This window comes from Ciconia boyciana, chromosome 1 (genome assembly GCF_034638445.1).
Source record: "Ciconia boyciana chromosome 1, ASM3463844v1, whole genome shotgun sequence".
Classification (NCBI taxonomy): Eukaryota; Metazoa; Chordata; class Aves; order Ciconiiformes; family Ciconiidae; genus Ciconia; species Ciconia boyciana.
In genome coordinates, this window is record NC_132934.1 from 94,737,998 (window position 1) to 94,756,723 (window position 18,726).

Below are 18,726 nucleotides of genomic sequence, written 5' to 3' on the forward strand. Positions count from 1 at the left end.
TGAAGTTTTGTCATTCAAAACCTGTAGAAACTGAGTTCAGCTTTTAATTACTGAACAACTTTTGTCAGAAGGAGAAATTGCAACTTGGACTTCCCTTCAGAATTAATCAGACGTAACTGCTTTGTTATTTAATTTGGTAATTTCTTAGGACAAAACACTTGACATAGCTAATCTTTTACGGAGCAGTCATGTTGGCATGAAATTTGAAAAACATCATCTGGCATCATCATTCTGTTTATCAAAGAAAATTGTCAGAAAAGGGAGATGTAGGCACTGGTGAAGTGTCCTTTGGATGGCAGGGGACAGGATGGTCTCATGTCACACGCAGACCCAGCACAGGCTGATTGGGATTAACTGTTAAGGCACTGTGGTATTTACTTCTTATAGGAGGTTCAAACTTCAGTGGTTGCAGATTCCTGGGCTCTTTTGATTTTTCTTGCTAATCATAAAATACATTGTTCTAACAGAAAAATCTTACGTTAAAACAAATCCATTGATGTTGACGAAAAACCTTGCAAAAATACCAGCTGGGCATACATGTAGAAGAGCGAGATGTTAATTGACGTTTACACTGTGGGAGCATCCAGGAGGGTAGCTTAGCTGGGGGATCTGGTGTGATAGATGCTATACATGAAAACTATGTGCTTTACCCAAGTAATTTTCAAAATAAAACCTGATTTATGAGAAGCTCTTCTGTCTGACACCACTTAATTTAATGGCTTTCAGATGTGGCATTGGCAGCAGTTCTGGTTCCAGTGCTGGTGATGGTCTTCACTACTCTGATTCTTATCTTAGTTTGTGCGTGGCATTGGAGAAACCGGTAAATGAATAGATTACTGAAAAGTGCTTTAAATGAATGTTAGCCTGGTGTGTGGGAATGAAATGCTGCATGTATCGCTATGGGAACTACATGGTCCACACTTGTGGAAGGACTACTTTTTCAGAATTGTATTCTCTGTGAGAAAATGTTCACTTGAATAGCGAGGACAGTGAAAACAGCTTTTTGTAACTATTTTCATTAGAAGTGCTTTTACTGAAAACTGGTTTCTCCAGTAGCAGCAGACTGGTGATGGCAAGCCAGGTTACTGGTGCTTATACTTTAAATTTGAGGACCAGTTACAGCCAAGGTGATAGTTGCTGAGCATTAATTAATGAATGCATCTTCCGATAAGCAGACTAGCTAAAATACCCCCTTTTTCTTTTTTTCACAGCAAGAAAAAAACTGAGGGCACTTATGATCTACCTTACTGGGATCGTGCAGGTAACAAAATGGTTTTATGAAGTCCTTTACTTGGCATTTTTGGTTTGATGTGTATTTCCGATTGCAGTAACACAGACAATTTCCAGTAGCAGAAGCTTCTCTAATGCTAACTGATGCAGGCGTAGTGAACACCGAATTTCTCGTCTGGACAGACTTAACTGCTTCATTCTCTGAATTTTTTTCAGAAATAGAAAATGCCTTGTCTCCTGTTAGAGCTTACAGCTTCAGACTTTTTTTAGTAAACAAAGTATAGAACCTCTTAATTATACAACGTGAGGGGAAAAATTATTTATGATGAATGTCTTTATACATTTGATAATCACATATTTGGTACTTTTTTTGTCCTGGAAAAAATCTTTCATCTTCTTGTAGAAGGTCTGTCAAATTTTGTCTTTCTGCATTGCCCTAGTAAGCATGTGGGATTGTTTGGAGCTCCTTTTAGGCATATTTTCCATCCTGCTGTCTTGTGCCCCACTAGCTTCAGATCAGACAATTCCACCAAGCAGCACTTCGCCAGTGTCCTGAAAATGCGTGTGCTACAGCATAAAGGGCTGCTGCAGCAGTTGGGTCTCTACTGTCTGTACGACCATGCTTCACTTCTGTCCTCATGTTGAAAATTTCCACATCTGTGTGTTTGCTCACTGGCAGTTTTAAGTATGCCTTATCCTTTAGACAAGAAACCTGTTGATTACCTTATTTTTATTCATTACATGTCTGTTTCTGATAGCTCACAGCATTGTTGTCTTAGAATAATGTTGCTACACTTCTCTGTGGAACCTCTGTCTGTCCCCTCCCAGAGGCTACCTCAAATTCTGTCAAACAGTGTTCTGTGGTTTTGAATCTCCTGTTTCTTGGGCTTTACCTAGAGGATGGTCTCTTACAGCTGGAATGAAATATCTTAATGGACAGCAAAACTAGAATGGCTCTGACTACTAGGGGAAGGGATGGGGGGAACCCAACAAAACTAACCCTCCTTACTTTCTCTTAAGAAAACGTTCATGACCAGTCACTCCTTGTCATTTCCACTCAAGTTAAAATCCTCCTCATTCAGGTTTTTGCAAATATTCACTGATCAGCTAGAAACGTGACAATAACAGAAACCACATTCATTACATGTACTCTTAGGTTATAACTGAGATTGTCTAAAATTTTGTGTAAATATTTGATTTACAAATTGGAATCATGGCTGACTTCAGCATTTTCTGTATTTGATGAGTTTACTAATGTGAGGGGTAGCCCCAGCACAGCTGCTAATGGACATTCAGGGATAGATTCACTAGACTGCAGCAGTTCTGCAGGTGTTTGAAGGGGGAGCATTCAGGCAAGTTGATTGGGTGAGAGTAACATTTTCACCTCTGAATCTTCAGTCTGCCAGAAAACATTAAAATATCTTCTAACCTTAGGGTCACGCAAATACCTGCTACTAGAAAATATAAGCTGTGGTGTAAAAATATTTCAGTAGCTTAAAACACAGCATATATGTAGTCTTAGGTGGCTTTTTTTCTTTTCTAAATCCATGTGAAGGATGGTGGAAAGGAATGAAGCAGTTTCTCCCGACCAAATCAGCAGAACATGAAGAAACTCCCGTACGCTACAGCAGCAGTGAAATTAGTCACCTAAGACCAAGAGAAGTCCCAACAATGCTGCAAACAGAGTCTGCAGGTACATTTTACTGTTTTTGTGGCTATGTTTTTTATATATTTATATACATATATATATATATAGACACACACACACGAAATGCCAAAAAATGTCGGGAATTTGGCTACAAATAGTTCTGTTGGTAAGTGCATTTCTTAAAATGCAAGCTTTTTCAGATCCATGCTTGGCTTATCATAAAAGTATGTGTCAGTTGACTTGATGTGCTGTGGATAGACACTTTCCCAAGGTAATGCAGTAACTGAAAGTTTACTTGTACTTAAACCCCATAAAGGGATGAAGGATTTTTTTAGCCATGTTTTCGTGCACTGGAAATAATTTTACCCCGTTATCTTTACACACAAATCTGAAATGTGGCACTTGGTTCCCGACACTGACTGTATGGATTTAATCATTCTTTTGATCTGGAAAAGGAGGAGTTACTGGTAATGGCATATGCCCTTTACTTGGTGAACCAGTCCTTAGAGGAAGATGACTGATTGTGCCTTTGGTTTTGTGCTCATGTGCTGATGGCAGAAATACGCAGACGTGCAGGAATTACGGCTTCACAGCAGGCAGAATGACTTTTCTCTTTTTGGCTGCTTGTCTGTTTTTGCCCAGCTAGCCAGGTTTCTCACCTCCAGCTTTTGTAACTCAGATTATCTGTTGCACTAAAACATCTGAGCTGACCACATGCAGGCTTCCCCCCTCAGAGGACAAACCCTCCACCCCAAGGACCACTTTTTATCCAAAGCCAGGCAGGGTAATTTCATTTAATTCTGATTTTGCAGGGAAGCATGTTTCAAAAAACTTTGTTTTGAGGCAGATTTACAGCATGGGAAATTGCAGCTCACAAGGGAAGAAGCACAAATGTGAGAAGTCAGGATGTTGTAGCTATCCCAATGGTTTTAACTATTGGGTGGAAATTACTTTTTTTCCAAAGCAATTGGCACTGGCAGAGAGAGACGGACCACTGGTTTGATCTAGGATAATAATTGACAGGTTGTATTTAATGTGATGCCACTGTAAAAAAAAAAAAATTCCATTAAGTGTGTTTTTATTTTGTTTTCTTGGGACTTGCAACACAGAGTATGCTCAGCCACTGGTAGGGGGAATTGTCGGCACGCTTCATCAGAGATCGACCTTTAAACCAGAGGAGGGGAAAGAAGCAAGTTACGCCGATTTGGACCCTTACAATTCACCTATACAAGAAGTTTACCATGCTTATGCTGAACCACTACCTATAACTGGACCAGAATATGCAACTCCAATAATCATGGACATGTCCAGCCATCCCAGCACACCTCTTGGCGTTCCTTCCATTTCCACCTTCAAAGCTGCAGGGAATCAAGCTCCTCCACTGGTTGGAACTTACAATAAACTCTTATCTAGGACAGACAGCACATCATCAGCACAGGCGCTGTACGATACACCAAAGGGGCAACCAGGGCTGGGTGCCACTGACGAGTTGGTGTACCAGGTACCACAGAGCGTGGTCCATTCCACTGGGAGTAAGGATGAACTAAGTTAGCTCACAAGTAAGGTAGAATGGTGGCTTGTTTTTAAAAGCCAGTTCCATAAAGCTGACAGTTTCATTTTTTAATCGCAGTTTTGATACTGTTAGTCTCAAATAATACCACGTTGAACCAAAAGATGTGGTATTGGAGGTCTGTGAAACCAGTAATTCTGCCTTTCCTTAAGCTGTGTATATAATTACAGCTTGTTTCCTGCAAAACCGTGGACTTTTTTATTACTACTGTACAATTGTCTGTCAGACATGAGAGAAGAACTCTTCAAGGTTAGCTTCAGTAATTCATAGATGTGAATGATAAATTGGGAGAAACAGATTAAAGTACGAAAGCCAATAATTTCTTGCTAATGGTACTGTTTCTGGGGGGAAAAAAAACCCCCAAAGCTCCTAACTTTTTAAGATCTATATGTAAGCACTATAGCTTCTAAAATTCATTTTACCCTCTAAAATGCCTGCACAACTTTGGACTTTAAAAACTACTATCATCAGAACCGATGGCAAAAATCCCATTAACTTCATGGCATAAACTAGTTGTGATTATAAATTACGTTATTTCAGCTTTTGTTCACGGGATTAGGAATCATCAGCTGTGTGTTCCTCAGAAGTTTCCCACCATTTTTGTTAGCCTTCCAAAACTAGAATCTGCTGTCTGTACGATCTGTTTTCTGCCTCATCTCCTTAAGCCACTCAGGCTTGTTCCTTCCTAGAGATCCAGGAGGCACAAAGTCATACAAGCAAACAACATGGCAACTGCTTTTACATTTTTCCCTACTCAGTGAAGGCTACTCTGAATAGCGTCTGCCTCAAATTCAGACTTCCCTGATGGTCACTGTGCAAGAAGCATCCAGGTGTTCAAGGGTTCTCCCTGTCCCCCTGCCCTGCCCTCCCCAGAGTATCTATTCTTGTGTGTTAAGATGTGAGCTTATACAAAGACAGGTATGTATATACTTTTGTGAGTGCTTAAGGAAGCACACAAATATTCTAATGGTGCACAGCTTGTTACACACGCATTTAGCACATATGGTACGTTTTAGCACAACTGAAAAACTTTGGCCTTAGGGCTTTTCTTATGATTGTTCTTATTAGAAGTATAATGCAGGAGAAGTAGTACTGTTCCAAAGCGTGTCCATTTCAGAAGCATTTAATTGAATTTGTATCCTTTGAATGTTCCAATGTTCTCTACTATGAAAACATTGCAGTCTTCTATTTGAGATAACATAGATTAGTTTTAGCTAGGTAATCACAAAAGGAAGACAATTTGGATGTCATATTTGCTGTTTTTTATCTTGTCAGAAACAAAGCACAGCTTTTTAACCTAAGCAGTACAAAAAACCCATGGTAAAAATGCTTTATTTTTATTGTAACAGCACTGTTGGGAGGATGCTGAAGTAATTTATACGTGCGAAACCCCCTACCTACACATTAGCCCAGTTTTATGGACTTCAGTGGTTACTGTTTGTTTCTGTGATGTAACTCAAGTCAGCCTTGTTTATTGCCCAGGGTCCTTAAACTAGGTGGAGAACATCCACATCAGAACTAAAACACTGTTCAAGAGGGCTGCCACCATGTCTTTATACCAGTACGGTATCCTGACTTATCACCTGAGAATTTGTTTGCACAGGGGCTATATACAGACTCAGTAATCCGAAATTGTGGCCTGTTCAACATCTAGAACATGCTATTACATACCCTCTGCTACCTTAAAGCCCAATTCTACAAGTTTTTGATCATTCATTCTCATTCATTGAGAATGATAATTATTTTTTTTAGAATTGGGTGTCTAAGCCTAAATGTGAATGTAAGTAAGGGTGGTGTATAAGACCCATTTATGAAAAAGAAGAAATTCCTGCCTATAGTTGTATTTTTGATGTTATTGCAACTTCTGCTTGATAAAGCTAGTCTGCAATCTTTGTAGTTTTGCTTAAACAGGTAAGTGTTCTTACCCATCAGCAGTAACTATGACTTTGAAATTATCTGAGCTGATTTTATCTGAAAGGGGTGGGAGGTTATTTGTTTGCACCAAGATGCAACATATTTATTCCAGCCAAGTTAAGAAACCTATGCCTTCTTAAACTGTACCTGTTTAGGCTTAGAAAAATTAATCTACCAAAAAACAAAATGGATGTGTTCAAGTCAGTAAAATTAACACTCTTGGATGTGATTTTTACTGTAGGCCAGGTATGGTAGAACTGTGGATATGCTGTAGGTTAAGATGGTGTAATAATGAAACAGTTTCTCTACAGTGGGTTTTTTTAAGCAACCGTAATGCAGTTTCATTATCCGAGCAGCATGAGCTGTTGACTGGAATGGTTGCTTTTAAGAATTTAAGTCTCTTTTCTGAAAGAAATTGGTCCTAAACTTTGCTCCCTGCTTTCATCTTTGACCATGTTATTTGCTAGGGCTAAGAAGATAAGTTTGAATATGTAATGGTTGGGTTTAAAATGTATGCTACAAACTGTTAAACATTGATTCCCAAATGTAAGTTGCATGACACACTTAAGATTAGCATTCTCCTGTGCACAATACAAGCAGAGGTACATTTAAAGGGTCTGTCTTACATGTGAAGACATATGGATATAAAATGTATTTCAATCTTGTTTGGCTTGAGTATTCTCCCAGAATGTATGTTCTTACCTCAGCATGTATTGTAGTTGCTCAGTATTTGTATATGTTGCTAGAACTTAGACTGTATAAATAGTGAGGGGTTTTTATATGTATGTTAAAAAATATTTTAAATAAATTGTACATATGTATTAGTCTGTTTGCATTAATTCATTTGTAGTTTGGAAGTGCAAGGGTTATTTATGAGTTAACCCCCGTTGTAGTATGGCATGCCCTGCCTCCAAGAGTGACACTGTACCATTTCCTGGATGTAGGTGTATGTAGCAACCGCCCACAGAGGACGGGTTGGTCCCTGCCCCATCTCATCAAGCGTTAGAAGCATTAAACTGACACTTACCAGAGCTCTCCTTACGGCTGGAGTCTGCTGCAGGGGCAAGTGGTATTGACAGGAGGGAGCTTCCCTGGAGTTACCTGCTGCTGGCGGAATGCTGGCTCTGGAGTCCTGTGTGACGAGAGGCTAAGGCAGAGCACAGGCAGCTGCCCTGTGTTAGTGTAATGAGAAAGTCAGGCTCCGGGCCAGTATAACTGTGGTGGGTTGACCCTGGCTGGATGCCAGGTGCCCACCAAAGCCCCTCTGTCACTCCCCCTCCTCAGCTGGACAGGGGAGAGAAAATACAATGAAAGGCTTGTGGGTCAAGATAAGGACAGGGAGAGATCATTCACCAATTACTGTCACTCGACTTGGGGAAATTAGTTTAATTTATTACCAATCAAATCAGAGTAGGGTAATGAGAAATAAACCCAAATCTTAAAAACATCTTCCCCCCACCCCTCCCTTCTTCCTGGGCTTAACTTTACTCCTGATTTTCTCTCCCTCCTCCCCCCCAGCAGCACGGGGGGACGGGGAATGGGGGTTGTGGTCAGTTCACATGTTGTCTCTGCTGCTCCTTCCTCCTCAGGGGGAGGATTCCTCACGCTCTTCCCCTGCTCCAGCGTGGGATCCCTCCCACAGGAGACAGTCCTCCATGAACTTCTCCAGTGTGAGTCCTTCCCACGGGCTACAGTTCTTCACAAACTGCTCCAGCATGGGTCCCTTCCACAGGGTCAGAAGTCCTGCCAGCAAACCTGCTCCATCGTGGGCTCCTCTGGGTCCACAGGTCCTGTAAGGAGCCTGCTCCAGCACAGGCTTCCCACGGGGTCACAGCCTCCTTTGGGCATCCACCTGCTGCGGCAGGGGGACAGCCTGCCTCGCCATGGTCTTCACCACAGGCTGCAAGGGAATCTCTGCTCTGGCACCTGGAGCACCTCCTGCGCCTCCTTCTCCACTGACCTTGGTGTCTGCAGAGTTGTTTCTCTCACATATCTCTCTCTGGCTGCAGGTTGTTGCACATTTCCCCCCCCCCTCTTAAATATGTTACCACAGAGGTGCTATCACTGTTGCTGATGGGCCAGCAGTGGATCTGTCTTGGAGCCGGCTGGCATTGGCTGTCAGACATACAGGAAATTTCTACCAGCTTCTCACAGAAGCCGCCCTTGTAGCCCGCCCGCTACCAAAACCTTGCCATGCAAACCCAATACAATAACCCATTGCTTAGATGCAGAGACAATCCCCCCACCAGTCAGCACACCAACTCTATACTGGTAGAGGGGCTGCTAGTTTATTCTTCAACTAGACCATGGCTATTTTCCAGTTACTGAGAAAAAGCTGCTTTTGCTTTCAAAGCTTTCCCCTTCTTTATCTTAATTCTAGCACTGCAATTCCTAAAATAAGGAAAGCATAATTACTCTTCTTTTGCAAGTAGATTAAAATTGCATCTTAAATGGCTCAGTCCTGTGCTTGTCAAACTGAAACATCCTTGTAACATTACAAGCAGACTTGTCTCCAGAAAATGAATGCCAGCATGCCTGCAAGCATCCCTGCTTTAGTTGACCACTGTTCTTGAGGGACTGGTCTCAAATGGGACAGCCATCTGTGTACGGCAGAACACTTGCCATTTCTTTATCTGTCTCTGCATCTTGTTAAACATACATTCTGCATGAAATGCAACTTACCTGAAATACTGTTACTTCAGCTTGGGCTGTCTCAGCTTCATGTTTAAGGTTTTCCACATCCTGGGTGATGGAGGGGAGGAGGAAAAAAAAAACAACTTGAAGCAAAAACATATCTAGGTTTCTGAAAATGTTCCGGGAGCCAAAACACCCTATTTTTACACACCTTAGCGTGCATAAGTCTCCTGACATACTATTTTTTTTATTACTTTCCCACAAACACTGTAGAGCAGTAGCGAAAGACCATGAGAAGTGCTTAAGTTGAAGGCCAAGTATTCTGTTCACTACACAAATAGCACATTATTTCTAGGAAGGAAAGTTCCTGAAAAAGTAAAGCTTTTCATGTAAATGAATGAAATTTGTCCTTCATCCATAAGAATAAGTGTTCAGCATTTGTACTGTTTTATACTGATGAAAACAGAACGCACTTAAGCTTGCAGTAAACTCTCTTCTCTTCCTGTACTGGGAGTTCACAGGTGTCTCTGCAAGCTGGAAGAAACTCCTGTCACTCTGCTAGACACTTCAGATATCTCTTAGCATTAAAACTTCAATGGAATGCACATACTTCAAATGGGTGAATCTGACCTGTGAGGAGACTAGCACTAAGGAATTGTTACTGTACATGCTATTCCAGTGAAAGTCAGTTTTGGAAGTTGTCTGTTCAAACTTTTCTTCAGGTAAGTCTTAAAACAATTATTGATAATGTAATCAAATATACCATGGTTCAACTTCAAGAGATGCACAACTATCACACTTATGAAACTACATGATCAGTAACCAAATTCTGATCTAAAAAAAGCATATAAAACTTGAAACTGGTGTCAGTTTTCAGCACACCCAGAAGTTTATGCCAACAGCTGTCTCTGCTGCCTTGCAAAAGGAAAAGAAATGCTATTTTTTTTGGACATGTAATGACAATACTGACATGAAATTGGAACAAAGACTCGCACCTACGTTCACACTGGTAGAAGCCTAAAACAGCTTTTAAGTGTACTTCTGTCTGCATGCTGAACTTACCTAGGGTGGCTACAGAAACAACTCCACAGTCAAATTACAGTAGAATCACAGTCTACCTAAAAACAAAGTTAAATAATGTTGTGATTCTTTTAGCTTGTTTACCTTTGTACATGGCTTTAATCAAGACAGAGTCCAAAACAGTCAGGATGCAATTGAAGGGGAAAGTGGAGGTCTACAGGTCAGGTTTCACACTAATGCAATGTCACAATACATTTTAATAGTCCATAAATAATTTTTAAGTCTTACATTATTTTCTAAGCACCTGCAGTTCACTTGCCTTGCTCCTGAACATGCTGCAGCTTCACAAGATTTTGGCTCTCCAAAACCAGCTTTTGGAGACAATGGGCTGAGTGCCAGAATCCATTCTGCTCAGGAAGTCTCCATATTGGTGTAGTCTAGTACACGAGTCTTTCTGAAACAAAGGCAAAAAGAGTTGTATTTTATTAGTAAAAAAGAATCCATGCTTTATGTATCAAACATCTGATACACATCTAAAACAGCTGATACAAATGTATGGATGATTGATTAAAATATTCTTTCAGAAATCCCAGAAACAGGTCTATTCAAGCCATTCTACAGGTTTACTTTTAATCAGCTTCTGAGAGGTCATAAAGATATGTTCTGTACTGCAGTACCTTCAGTAATCGTGTGAAGATTTTTTTTTCTGCATCAGAAGAAACAAAGGCAGCCTTGTTACTGACAAAAAGGCTTTAATTGTCACTGTAACTACCTCTGAAGTAGACCACAACATCAATATGTTTAAATGCTGTAATTATTATTAGGAGAAATTACCAAAAAGTAAGATTTGGTAATGAAGTTAAGCTAAAGCTCTTGTAAACAAAAATGGTCAGACTTCATTTTAGTGTCTTGCCTAGAAAGCAGGATGTCCAGCAGCACGGCTGCCTACTAACTACTGGGGCTTATTGGCACTTCCACAGTTAGTAGTGACCCACCTTCTGTGCCTGGAAACTGCCAGAATCCTGTTGCAGTATCTCCAGGCAGAGGGAACACAAGTGCTGAGGGGGGCTGCACCCCACTGCCTGGTCATCTTCCAGCACCAAAATAGCCACTCTGCACCACCACACACTGCCTCAGGGAATCATGGAAGAGGTTTCCTTTGCTCCCACAAAAAGCCTCAGCAGTATTCAAAACCACCACCAATAAACAGTTGAAGTTCTTGCACTGATAATTACTTCATTTCACATTAAGGAAAAAAGCAACTTCCAGCATTCATCTTATACTGCCTCTCACTCACTGGGAATTACTTTCTTACTGCTTCTGCAAGTTCTTGCATTTTTTTCTGTCGTACCAGTAGAAGCACCATTGCCTGCTGTACAGAATATTAGTACAGGTATTAGTTCCCCCTGTAGAGGGAAGAATGCGTGCATTTTTTTTTATCTAAAGGGATGAGTTACAACAACTTCCTTACTACCAAGATGCCTAGCTCTTGCACAGGAGAGGAAAAACAATTTGCTAAAATACATCCCCATCTGAGAAGAGCTCAGCTTGCTGCAGTGCATTACTACTACTCTAAAGGAAGTGAAATCATAGAACACTTCAAGTTGGAAGGGACCCACTAGGATCATCAAGTCCAACTCCCTGCTCCTCATAGAACTCGCTAAAACTAAACCATATGACTTAAGAGCATCATCCAGACGCTCCCTGAACTCTGACAGGCTTGGTGCCGTGACCACTTCCCTGGGGAGTCCCGGGCCAGAGGTGCCAATGCACTGGTTAACATGTCGGCTGTGGAAACTTCCACCCAGCATCGACCTTCTGTCTTTTGTCTCCTGGTGCATGCTCTCCTCCAAAATACCTGATAAGCTGCTGCATAATGGAAGGTTCATAGGTGAGTTCTGACCGCTGCTCTGCAGTGGGAAGCACTTGTTTGGGGCTCCTTCACCCAGCCATCCACTTTTTAAAAAAAACAAAACAAAACAAAACTTGAAGACAATGCTCTTTCACGTTTGGCTGAAATGGGCCCACAGCTTTTGGCAAAGGAGAGAGCACAGCAGATAGATGATGCAGAAAGCCTCAATTACTTCAAGAAAAGGATTTGAAAAAGCTCCATAATTAGTCAGTCAGGAATTTCCTTTGGTGCAAGCAAAGCATAAAAGTGCAGCCTCTGTCAGGGCTTCTTACGAACCTGCTCAGGAAAGGAAAGCAGGTGGAGGCAGACAGGAAAAAAGGGCAGTGGAAGGTATTTCTGACACAACACATACACCATATCTGTATTAATAGTTTTGAAAAGCTGATCGCACTCCCTGACCTGTCAATGACTGCAAGGTTTTGCAGTCCTGTTTTCAGTCGTGGTTTATAGTATCAACTTAGATGGAATAGTTTAAAAAGTAAACCTTGTTTCAACAGTTAAACAACATTCCTTAGCTGCCAATGTAATGAAAAGCTCTCTCTTTTGCATTTCATGAACTAAAGAGGCAAGAAAAAGAGCTTTTCATAGCAATTATTAGTAACAAATAAGGAATGGCTACAAAGAAAACAGAGTAGGGAATTTTAAATGATGAGGACCTTTAACACAGTAGTTTTTGTAGTTTAAGATCAAAAGGCAGACAAGTTTCACACATACCTCTAAGAGGCAATAAAGAAAGTAATTAAGATCTTGATGCAAATAAACCAAAAAGGCCAGTGATATTTTATACTCCTTCATACTTCAAAGGGAGAGAAAACAGAACCTTACTTTTAATAGTCATCTCTGCTCTACCACAGTAACCTCAATTTAAAGGAAAGAAAATTGGACAAACCACTGGAAAACTCCTCAGTACAAGTAAAAGACTTTAAAACCGGCATGGACTGTCATACAAAATAAACTATAAAGAAAATTACCTGAAAAAAATAATAACAAAGGTCTTTTACAATTATCTACGATTATCTAAATTTCAAATTCTACCATTCAAGCTAATAAAGGGTGTTGTAAAGATGACAGCTCCATGGAGTGGAGCAGACAGGCACCACCACCTCAGCACCAGTGGCAAAGAGACACATCCTACAGGCTAGAGAGCGTGAAACCCAGGCAGCACTGAAACCAAGCCCAAAACCAAACTGAAGCTTGAACCATGCTGACACAAAGCTGACACCTACACCACAGAAACACAGGGGGATTTATGTCGTCTTTATTTGTTTTGCCTTAACTTTGATTCGTTCCTTTTTAAGTTGCTCCAGTTTTTTGAACTGAAAAGCCCTCTGTTCTTTAGGGAGCTCACTGTAAGTAGAGGTCCAGGGAAATCCATCTCAAAGCCCCACCCCACAGGGGATCCCAACACAAAGCTGCATAATTTGCAGGGGAACTGAAACAGGAATGTAAAATTTACATTCACTGCAGTCTAGCAGATAACAGTACCTTAAACAGGACTGCATATAGACATGAAAATAGTACCTGTCTTGAACTGGTATTTGATGTACTGTTCAATCTCATGACACAGCAGTGAAAATTTCTGATTCACAGGAATATTGCTGAGATTCAAGATTTGTTTTTAGCTCCTGCTATGAACACAAAGTAATATTTTATAATGGAAATAACAGCATTGTAAAACACACAAAAAATGTAAACTCATTTGTGTATGTAAAACAGCCATGACAGAATATATTCAGGATTCATTCAGGATCGCATTTGCAGAACAAAAATAAGAATATTCTCCAGACACTGAGATAAAATACTGCAAACAAGCCTCTGCTTTTTTTCTTCAGGTTTTATGATGACAATTTTGGAACAAGAAACAAAATGGGGAAAAAAATGAAATCTCAAAGGAAGTTCCTAAGCCATCTATATTTAAAAGGTAACTTACTCCAATGCCTCCTTCTGCCCAAGAAGACTGATCCATTGGAAGCAAAAATTTGCATTTTTCAGTAAAGCTCAAATAAATGTTTCATAACTTTAAGAGATTTCCCAGCCCCAGTTTCATGCAACAAGAAAGCATTGCACTGGTCCAAAAACTCATTAATGTAAAAAGGTAGCCAGAACAGGGTTTGTAGTTCTCAGCCCACGTAACAGCATTTTAGCTATAATCCTGGAAAGTCATCTTCCTTCAGACAAGTGGGCAAAAAGACCTCATGTTACTATCCTCAAAGAATTACTCAGCATCCTGTCTTAAGTCATATCTGGCACAATACACACCATATACATAAGCACGAACCACATACTTACAATATGCAGTCTCTGATCCTACTAGATAAATCTCACTATATTAAATTATTCAAGGCACAAAATTATTTCATAGATTCAAACACTAATAATAGTACATTAATCACTAGTGAAGAGCAGCTTTCCAAATACCAACAAACTCTTCAGGAATAACACGTGCAAAAAGCAAGCCCCTCCCCAGCCCCCCCACTTGCATCCATAAAGTTTCTAAGGCTTGTGACACATCTGGTGAAGACATTATCTCTCCCAGCAGCAGCTAGATCCCCAACAGAATGTTAGGTCCCAGTTTTGCAACTAGGTTAATGTAGGATAGCTTCCATACTGGTTTTGGTGGGGCAAGGTCCAGCCCACCACTGGAATAATTAGGTCTCAGAATCTGCCCAGGGAATGTATGGTAGGGACTAAATATACAACAGGCTCCAAGGGAGCTCTGTTGTAACTTCCAAAAGGGACGTTTTTTTGTGTGTGTGCTTGCTAAGTCAGTCCTGGTTGGTTTTTGCTCTTACAGTGTCTTGGTTTTTATATCACTCCTCCTCCTTTTATACCTACCTAACATCAATCCTGCCATTACTAGCCAAATGGCCAGCAGCCTAGCTTATTATTTTACATTCCTGAAGGTATTTATAAGCCTGTACTACATAGCTGTAATAAACCATGGGGTACTTGGTTAACACCAAACACTTAAACCACTCCTCCAGCAGCATGGACTTCCAGAATTTTCAGTTTCTTCCAGCCCAGCTTTTTGGTAATCACAGCAAACCACAATACAGTGTTATTTTGACAGTTACTTTAATTTCCCAAAATTAAATAGGATCAAAATCCAGTACTTTGATGTAAAGGAAAAAACCCCAACATCTGCACAAAATTCCAGTTCCTAACAGCAGATTATAACCAATGATATTTCAATTATGTTTTCACAGCAAAATAATTTACGCTTCTATGCATATTTTACAGCATTTTTTCAACACGGTAGAGGAAGATGAAACCATATACACAAAGAACTGGTCTTCTACATAAAGCGAACAAAAAAATGCTGATTATTAAACCAGACTTCTCTCATAAAACTAGACCTCTGCTGGCAGTATTCCCACTCCAAACAGTGGCAGATACTAAATTTGTCAGTATCAAGAGACTGAAACCATTATTCCTTATTCCAAAAGTTTTAATGTTTTCTGCATCTGTATCAGATTTTAAACTCATACAATAATGAAACAAACAGCCACATGATATCCAGTACTAATAAAACTGCCTGCAAAAATGAGTTTCCACTGAGTCGACTTCAAAGACCACTCAAAATACAACTATACTACTATTTTCAAAACTTGTGCATAATTCCAAATTTGGCTTTTTATAAGGCATGTGTATGACTTACATTAAATAATTCCAATAATATTTTTTCCATAAGTCATTATACCAGCCCTCTAATGCTATCACCTTTTTGTTTTCTGTAATGCCAACAGAATTTGGACAGCAAGAGACTCTAACGTATATTGGTATAGCTAATCTTCTGTTAGTAGAGCTAACTTTTTTCCTTAACATATACCTGCACATTTGAGACATTTTTCTCTCAGTCTCCACCACCAATGACTTCTCCGATTTATCAGTCTGCAGGATAGCTGCATAACAGTTCCAATGACTAGGTCCAACTATATACCAGTTGAATCCTACTTCATAAATGACAGTTTAAAAACTCTCTAGTGATGAATGACTTTGTTGGTACAGAGAGGGGTACAAGGAGGAAGCTGTTTTCCTGTGGGAACAACACTACTACACTTTATTTTAGGGATTTTTTTTTTTTTTTTTTTTTTAAGGAAAAATTAACTAGTACTGAAATGTCAGACTTCTGCAGGATCTTGGATGTAGCACTTCCCAGAGCCAGCAGACTGACACATAAGAGTTCTGAGAAGCTGTATACACAATTTTACACTATTTCAGTGAGTTTTTTTCCCTTTCATTTTGCATTGTAAGTTATATTCGACAAATTCACTATTTTCTGCAGTTGAAAAATATTTTCAGATCTTCATTCATGTAGTTAAAAAAATGCTTACATGGCATTCCTTTTTGCATGTCTTCAGATTTTGCTTGAGTATAACCTGAGATGGTTTGCATGTCTTCTAAGCATGAAGCTTCATATAGAACCAAACAGAAATTTAACATTAAAAAACCCCATAACAAGTTGATTTTCTTGCATAAATGCATGCACAAAGAATGTATTTACAATGCTTGTATGTATAGATATAGATATATATATTTATATGTTATATGTAGTTCTATTTCAAGACAGCGTTACAAAGTTTTGCAAAATAAAAACAAGCCCTTATTCTCATATAACTTGGGGAAAAACAGCATGTGAAACCACATTTTTTCTGTACAAACCAGTTATATAAAAATACCACAGCCTTAATCAGGTTTTCTGCAGTTTACTTGCAAGCCAGTTTTGCGATGAACTGAAGTTTATTTCTTCATAGCACTGACAATTCCATGGAAACAAAACAAGTGGATTCTGTTACCACCTACTTTGAGGTTGATTAGCAAAGTAAGACCTTGATCGTATAATCTAAATATGCAATGGTCAATACTTATAAAAAACCCCTACTGAGTCAAATTTAAAATTGCCTGAATTATGAATATGGGTTATTTCAGCTCTAAGCAAGAAAAATAAAATTTTTGCTTTCATATCAAGTTAGTGAGGTATTATTCAGCTCAGAACATAATTTTTTATACAAAAAAGCATTTTATTCTTACATTAAGTATTATTACAAGACATTACTGTACATCTTTTTATTAACATAACTATTTTCAGATGAAAACTGTATTCAAAAGGCTTTAAAAATAAGTGAACCACAGACTTCCTATTTCTTCTACTAGAGAAGGAAAGCGCAAATGCCTGGCAAATGCCAGGATCAATCCAGCATTTTCCTCTCAGGCATTTTATTGGTCAATGAGGATCACACATGGTATGTGTGACCTGAGCTGGAGGGAAGCATATGGATTTTTAGGCTTACAAAACAAAACAATTTCCCTGATTCTGTTCTAGTAAAGAATAAATTGTGCGCAAATGCGCCTCTTTCATATAAAGGCATATGGAACAGCTGAAATGGATGCAGACATGTTGATTTAGTGATGTAAATCTCAACCTACCAGATTAGACATGGTGCATTGGTTGGGATGCAGTTGTCACATTGTATCCATCTTGTATTTGCCTTGTTTTTACTCGTTGACTTGTTTTTACTCTTTTGTAGCTCATGGCTGTCATTGGAAGCTGGTACTAAGCTAGATGGACCCAGTCGAGGTTGTTCTTATGTTACTATTGTTGCCCAGTGCTACTTGTGATTTGGGGGTGTTCCACAGCGGCTGTTCAAACACAGAGGGTGCAAAAAAGCTGCTGTCTGACCATACTAAGAAACGCACAAAGAAGTAAAAGAGAAAGGAACTGTACTCCATTCATACAGACACAGTGCTGAAGCAGGTTTGATCCAACACTGGGATCTCTTCTAAGGCTATGAGCATCACAAACTCCCATGTGGGAAACTTGCGAGCCCCGGTACACACGCACGAAGTGTTTGGCACATAACAAGTGCTCCAGTGCAGGTTCAGGTAAGACCCAGACCAACATCTGCTCACAGCTGCCAGTCGTGCTGGCAAAGGTGACATGGAGAAAGCGCCAGCTCCAAAGAGCGCTTTCTGGATCTGGTGTGATGAGGCAGTGCTTTCACAAAAATACGTCCCCGGGAAAGCCGTGCTCCCGAGGGAGCACGTTAAGTCCTTCGGGCCCAGCAGCTGCAATCACCCAGCCTGCCTCGGCTCTGCTGCAGCCACAGCCCACCCCTGACCTGGTGACGGCGGGTCGGCGGCAGCGCTCTCTCGCTTCAGGCCGGGCCGAAGAGCAGAGGGCCCCGGCCGGGCTGAGGGCCCCGGCAGCGCAGGGCTCCGCGGCGGGCTGGGGACGCCAGCGCAGCCACACGCCGGCCGTTACCGCCCCGCGCGGGGACCGCGAGCTGCGGTGGCCGCGCGCTCAACGGCTCGCCCCTACCTGTTCGAGGTACGTTACTCCAGAGCCGTTGCAGCCAGCGGCAAGTTCCAGCCCCCCCCAGCTCCTCGGGGCCCCATTGGCCGCAACAAACAACTCTCCTCCCGCCCGCTGCTCACCGATTGGCTCAGACCCCCGCCGATCAGCGCGAGACCCCGCCCTCTGGCGACGGCGCCGCGCCACACGGGTCGCCTGGCCCTCGCAGCGGGCAAGGAATCGCAAATTAACCAAAACAAAGATAGGCTGGCCAAACCGGCGGGAAGCAGGAAGATGGCAAAGGATCTTACTGCCAGAAACATGCACGGGATGTGCCAGTTAAACCGGAAGCAGATAATCCGCAACTTATCTCTGAAAGGTGGCATCTGCGGCACACCCTGTTCCCGGCGTGTGGTCCCGGTCAGCCATACCTCAGGGCAACAAACGCCTCTTGCTGACAGCTCCTGAATTTCTCAACTCTTTAATCTGACAAAACTTATCTTGCA

At 40.9% G+C, this 18,726-nt stretch overlaps 1 protein-coding gene and 1 long non-coding RNA gene across 11 annotated transcripts in view; one reads left to right on the forward strand and one right to left on the reverse strand.

Moving 5' to 3' along the window:
- DCBLD2 (discoidin, CUB and LCCL domain containing 2) overlaps positions 1–5,529 on the forward strand; it is a 61,196-nt gene extending 55,667 nt beyond the window's left edge. For all 4 annotated transcript variants that reach the window (XM_072883226.1, XM_072883236.1, XM_072883207.1 and 1 more), the window contains 4 exons: positions 727–820; positions 1,212–1,261; positions 2,786–2,923; positions 3,988–5,529. In XM_072883226.1, coding sequence (XP_072739327.1) covers positions 727–820; positions 1,212–1,261; positions 2,786–2,923; positions 3,988–4,430 — 725 coding nt within the window. In that variant the 3' untranslated portion in view covers positions 4,431–5,529. The remainder of the gene's footprint in view (positions 1–726; positions 821–1,211; positions 1,262–2,785; positions 2,924–3,987) is intronic.
- Positions 400–18,309, reverse strand: LOC140661466 (uncharacterized). Of its 7 annotated transcripts, none has more exons than XR_012045775.1 (9): positions 18,248–18,309; positions 17,356–17,568; positions 16,263–16,340; positions 13,450–13,556; positions 11,875–11,972; positions 10,336–10,470; positions 10,059–10,114; positions 7,390–9,104; positions 400–2,337 (listed from the first exon to the last, which is right to left on the reverse strand). It is a non-coding gene; the product is annotated as an uncharacterized lncRNA (long non-coding RNA). The 7 variants fall into 7 exon arrangements; XR_012045774.1 differs by having other exon boundaries at positions 18,048–18,292; XR_012045777.1 differs by having other exon boundaries at positions 7,390–8,262; positions 9,045–9,104; positions 17,356–18,292.
- Between the last annotated feature and the right edge of the window lie 417 nt (positions 18,310–18,726).